This window comes from Austrofundulus limnaeus, unplaced genomic scaffold, assembly GCF_001266775.1.
Source record: "Austrofundulus limnaeus strain Quisiro unplaced genomic scaffold, Austrofundulus_limnaeus-1.0 Scaffold32, whole genome shotgun sequence".
NCBI classification, from domain to species: domain Eukaryota; kingdom Metazoa; phylum Chordata; class Actinopteri; order Cyprinodontiformes; family Rivulidae; genus Austrofundulus; species Austrofundulus limnaeus.
Window position 1 is genome coordinate 2,193,737 of NW_013952434.1, and position 6,149 is coordinate 2,199,885.

The 6,149-nt window shown below is 38.2% G+C and overlaps 1 protein-coding gene across 1 annotated transcript in view; it reads right to left on the reverse strand.

Annotated features, from left to right (window-relative positions):
• The window catches only part of rbm24a (RNA binding motif protein 24a), a 9,466-nt gene extending 4,159 nt beyond the window's left edge, over positions 1-5,307 (reverse strand). Inside the window, exons 1-3 of the mRNA XM_014005822.1 lie at positions 4,879-5,307; positions 3,817-3,940; positions 2,893-2,947 (exon numbers count right to left, since the gene is read on the reverse strand). Of these exons, the coding sequence (XP_013861276.1) occupies positions 2,893-2,947; positions 3,817-3,940; positions 4,879-5,046 (347 nt within the window). The 5' untranslated portion in view covers positions 5,047-5,307. The remainder of the gene's footprint in view (positions 1-2,892; positions 2,948-3,816; positions 3,941-4,878) is intronic.
• Positions 5,308-6,149: the final 842 nt, after the last annotated feature.

The window sequence follows — 6,149 nt, forward strand, 5'->3', positions numbered from 1 at the left end:
AATAAACAGAAAGTAAGAAGCCAGACTTCTGGTTCCAGACTGATGAATCTGATCAGAAATGTAAACTGCACTATGTCAACATATCGTTATCCATATTATTTTGTTTTCCAGTCAAATTCTTTAACACGTGGTTCATGTTTGAGGCGACCGCTCAGGCATTATTAGACCGTCAATATGTTTTGTTTAAAGGTCCTCCAGGGATTTGTACGTTTCCCAGTAGCCTTGAAATAAACTTCTCAGCTGAGGACATTTTGAGACGTCTTTAGTTTCCACCCTATCAGCTGGCAGAGCACCAAACTCACACACAGCATGAATAAAGTTTCAGGAGCACCAGTTTATCTCCTGAAAACAAGTAAATGACTTTCCTCAGCATGGAGACAAGAGAAAAAATAAACTCCTGTCTTTCACAGAGGCTGATTCAAACAGATTTAAAGATTTTACTTAAGATTTACTTAAAGATTAAGGATTTATTTAACCGTCTGAATTAGCCACATTAGCCTCTATAAGACCTTCATAATTGGAAGCTTAGTAAAATACACAAACAGCCAATAAGAGCATCAGATATAGTCCATCCATCCATCCATCCATCCACCCATCCATCCATCCATCCATCCATCCATCCACCCATCCATCCATCCATCCATCCATCCACCCATCCATCCATCCTTTCCTGAAACAATTCTCAAATGGATACACGACTTCCATATTTTTGTGATTACGTCACATTAAGCACCTCAGTGTGTTAGAGCAGGAAATTGACATCTGTGAAATTTAACTACTGTTTAAAAACCTTGATGCCATTAATCCACAGACTTTCATGCAAGAGYTCTCTTGAGACTCATTCTGCACAAATATGGTCACTTTCTGACTCATTCCTTCCCCCCCAATTTTCAATCGAGCATAAAAGCCAGTTGGTTCAGACTAAAACTAATAACTTTGAGGATCTGTGTTTTGTTTAATTAGTTATTTAGTTTTGAGCTCATTTTTCTAGTTCATTTAAATGTTGARAGTAATTGGCCCTTGGACCAAGTTTAGAACTTTGGCCCCCATTTGTAACTGAGTTTGACCTTCTGATTTACTTTTTTATGTGTGAAAGATGCTTAAAGTGCCTGTGACGTCAAATTTTTGTAATAAATGTGAATGCATTTTTGGAAAGATAACACTGATAACTTATTACAACAAACATTTAATGCCACTGAGATGAGCAGGTGTTGAGATATTCACATATGAAGTAACAGGAAGTGATGTCAAAGGGGAATGTCTGAATGTAAACAAAGTGGTACTACAGTGGTTAGACTGTAGAAAAGAATCAGATGTTTCTTTAGATTATTTTGAGTCACTATCAGAAATAAATGGAGAAGTATCAGAGTTCAAACAATCTCGCTTTATAAGCGAAGACCAGAGAATTTGATTTCTTAAAGAGATCCCCTTTGATGTCACTTCCTGTTTGTTTTGTCCAATCGAAATTAAAAAGAAAAAATGCCAGTTATGTGATAAAATGAATAAATTTACAKGTTTTATGCCAAGTTTCATAAATGTAAAGCTTTTTTATTTGATTTTTTGTATTTGAAGGATATGTGTGTCACAGGCACATATTTTAAACAAGTTTATGTTGTGTTTTTGAAGAGATTATGTTGACATTTCCACCATGGACAAACTCAAACATTCAGCTTTATAATCTGGATTATTGCTCATACAAGTTTCACAATTAATAGTTTTATCTGTCAGTATCTTCTGAGCATTTAAAAGTATTTTTTTCTCTACTGGATCCCAAACTGTGTGATCGTTAACTTGGATGTAAGGCAAGTCTAAATGTTCTATACCTTTGCATTTACAGACCCACAAAGTCTTGTTTAAATAGCTCAGCTGCTGCTGCATGACGGGGAATGATCGTTCCAGCACCCTCTGTGGACCCCCTAACACACACACAGAACTCAAAGCTTCATGCGACTGCAGCATCAGCATTCGGGGCTTTGTGTGGCACAATGGGTGCGCTTGTTTTCTTTAACACCACGATTCCATGTGACGAACGCTCGCCATGAGAGAATAAGAGAGAGACAGAGACATCCAGACGTTTGTTTGTGTCACACTGGAGACTTTGGCGAGCTGAGCTGAAATGAGCGTGCACGTGGACGGACAGAACCCCATGAAACTGGACACACAGTCATCATTCATTCATCCACTTTTCTGACAGAAATGCTGATCTATGAAAATAAAAAAAACACAATAAAGTGATGATGAATGTGTTTCTGTTGCGTTAATGTGAGAAACAACGCCGAGTACACACAGGCAGTGAGGAGCTTTGTTATCCAAGAAGTAAAAGTTTCAAAGGTTTTGGTAGTTTTAAAGAAAATCCACACAAAGTAAATCCACCATCAGCCAAAATAAAACACGTAAAACAGCAAATACTGTTAAACAAAATCACAAAAAGTTCCACACAAAAAATAAAGAGCACCCCAAAAGTTCAACCAACCAAAATTTCAATTTTTTTTCCACTAAAGCACACAGTTGAACTAAACACCACTTCATAACCGCACACCAAGCTACGTTCTATTCAAATCAAAGTTTCAACAACATGAAACCCATGCAGCTGTAATCACCGTGGTGCGTATGAGTCTGAGTTGTGATTACGCTGAAATATTCCACAAAGCAGCACAGATAGTTTAAGAGCGAGCGAGCCTGTCGAACCAGAGAGAGAACCACCTTTAGTCCACTCAGATCCATACATTTCACTTCTTTTTTTTTTCTTTTGTTTTACATCAGGAAACCTCACAGCTGATAATCAACCATTGCTGTTTTTCAGACAGGAAATCACACTTCATGTTTAAATGGGAACTTAATATTAAAATGTTTTGATTTGGAAAATTTCCTATAAAGCAGATCCATCCTTACCCATAAGGCCTCTGGATGAACGCCGGGTGAATCTGGGGAACACCGAAGGCAAAACCTGCAAAAACAAAAAATCAGCTTGATCATTAAAGGGTTAAAATTCTTTGAAGGAATGCATATCACCCACTGCCTTTCAGAATAGAGTTTTAAACAACTAATCCTGTGAGTGACGTTAATCTCATGAGATATTGTGAGATCTCTCTGATGATGGCACTCAGAGAATGTGTTWAGGATTCGGCAACTAATTTGAACGCAACATTTGTTCAGCATTTTTTTTGGTCAATCAGTTTGAATTGGATGGACTCCAAATGTTAATGACTTTTAAACAAACAGCTGATGGTTATGTTCTAAAAGTGTCACTAAAATCCGTCTTGGGATTCATGAGATATTTTGCTAACAGACAATCACAGTCAGCTAATAGTTAGTGCCGATATTTGGGGCTAAAATGTGAAATACTCAAAATATGTGTGGGGACAAAACTAAGGCACTACCACGCTAAATTTTAGCTCAACATCAGCAAAACTGGTTGAATTAAAGCCATTTATGTGCTTCCTTAAATCAGCTGGCTGTGGCAGCCATTTTGAACCAGGCTGACTCCAAAAGTTAATCAGTTGTAGATTATCATTCAGTGTTTCATTTCTAAAAGCTTTATTAAAATCAATTTAAAGATTTGTGAGATATTTTGCTAACAGACAAACAGAGTTGCCCAAATAAGTTAATGGCATAAGTTTTATAATCAGATCTTGTGCAACATGTTGGGGATGAATCTCGTCTATATCCCACTGAAGTTTAGCTCAATATTTGAAAAGCTGTCTGGATTATTGACATTTTTCTGAGTTCTAACAAGAACTTCTTGCTTCATTTACCTGAGCATCTGTGATGACCTCATCAACTTATCCACCCTACAAAAACAAAACCAACAGTTACCTGGCTGCATCACGCGAGGCTTGGCCCCCAGGTATGCCAGGTTGACGTTGGCCTTCCTGCCATCGATGATGGGGTTGGGGTCCTTGCAGGCCCGGTCTGCAGCGGAGCGGTCCGCCATAGTGACCTGTCGACAGGAGCAAACAAGACAGGAGGAAGAAGCAGGTGTCTAACAGAGACAAAGACTCACAACTGTGAGAAAAGCCCAGAATCATCAGCTCTCACATGATGAAACTTGATTAGAAACTGGGCGTCATACATCTGTTCTTTAAGCGCACATCTGGAAAAACAAGATTTAATGCTCCAATTCCAAAACAAATAAACCAAAACTACAGAGGAGATAATTGTATTTATTAATACTTGTGTGAAACCAGGACTTAGAACCGACAGAAACAATAAGAGGAATTTGTTCTAAATGATAAAAAAAAAAAAAGGATTCAGATATAGCTAATGAAAAAACCAAGCTTAGGCTCCTAAAGATGTGTACTTTTGTGCTTGCCTTTAATAAAAATAGTGAAGAGTTTTAGTTTTTTGCTGTTTTTTTCTTCAAAACAAACATAACCCTTTGTACTCTTTAAAAAAAGAGAGCATTAAAAACACGATAATCAGTACAGATGTGAAAATGTTGATTCAAATGAATCTGGTGCTTCTTAAATTAATAACTTTTTACAATTTAAGTTGTAAAGTTTGTTTGTTTTGAACAAATTATTATTTTTTTCCCAGAGAAGTGCCTCAAGATTTGCGCCTCGGGGGTTTTGAGTGTCCACATGGTTTCAATGACAAGTTAGAGCAGGCTCTGTGAGAAGCAGCAGCCTTGCCTGATGAAGTCATGACTTTTTTTTATTGGTTAAAGTGCTCTGTAACAGAATGACACGAGGTTACCTCACATGCAGCTGTTAGAGACGGGGTCAGGGCGCTGCGTAAAGATTGTGCGAGCGCGTAAATATGCGCAACAAGTTGGCACTAGGAGCCACGCGGAGACAAAAATAAGTCCGCTTATCAAAACAYGAACAACCCTTGACCCCATTTAAATGTCAGTCGGGGTTGTAATAAAAAGATACTTACAAATCCATAACCTCTGGACTTGCCGGTCTGCCTGTCGGTAATAACCACCGCTTCTTCAATCTCCCCAAAAACCTCGAAGTATTTCCTGAGACTGGAGTCCGTGGTGTGGTAGGGAAGACCCCCGACAAAGATCTTCGTGTAGGTCGTGTCCTTCTGCGTGTTGTGCATTGTTAGTGCAAATAAAAATGAAACTAGAAATAAAGTGCAAAGTCTCCTTATCGATGATTCTTTGGGTAAAAAGGAGGAAGATCAGATGGAAGTTTTTGGGTTTGTTTTGGAGGTAGATTTATCTCCCGACAGTTTAAAAAAAAAGCCAGAAACATGGAGCGGATTGTCCCAAAGATTCAACCATCAGGTGCTCCCAGCTTCTCTTCGTTAACTCTGCTGTTTGACTCAACAAGTTTGGGATCCATTTCTAAAAAAAAAAAAAAAAAAGGATAACTCCACCCAGTGGTTCTGTGCAGTCCGCCCACAGAAGCGCACAGACAGCTGGGAGATCTGTCTGTCTGCGGGTTGGGTTGGCTGGACTCATCGTTCAGGTGTCTTACATTAAAACACCTGTTTTTACATTAAAACACCTGTTTTTAGGAGATATTTATCTCTTTACAGATTTAGTTAGCCATTTTCTGCTTTTATGTTTTAGCTTACCTTTGCTTCTTGAGATTTAGCTGGAATTTTTGTAGTTAGTTAGCCTTTTGATGCTTTTTGCCACTTTTTTACTTTTACCCTTTAACACTTTTAGCTAGTATTTTAACACTTGTCACTAGCATTTTGCTGCTTTAGGCTAACATTTTTGCTACAATTAGCTAGTTTTTAGATACTCCGGTTCTGGCTACTGTTTTGTTCAAGTTAGCCCTTAGCATGTATTTTTGCAATGTTCAGGTGTTGGCTGGTGTTCTTTTATTTTAGCTTTAACTAATTTCAGCAGCCATTAAGCTTTCAGTGTTCACACTAATTTTTTGTATCAAACCTTTATTTTCAGTCTTGTTTTTCCTCAGTTCATGAGATCTTGGGTTAACTCAGAGGATCAGGTAAAACTGTTTAATTTGACGAGTCGTCCTCTGCGTTACATCTGGATCTTTGTGTTTTGTCCTGAACATCCAGGATGAGTAATTTAGCTTCAGTAATGTGACACATAACATCCGTGTTAATTATTTATGACAGATGCTTCACTGCGGATCACCTACATTATAGAAAGCAGCAGATTTATGGTGAAAAATTAGGTGTGTGTGTGTGTGTGTGTGTGTGTGTGTGTGTGTGTGTGTGTGTGT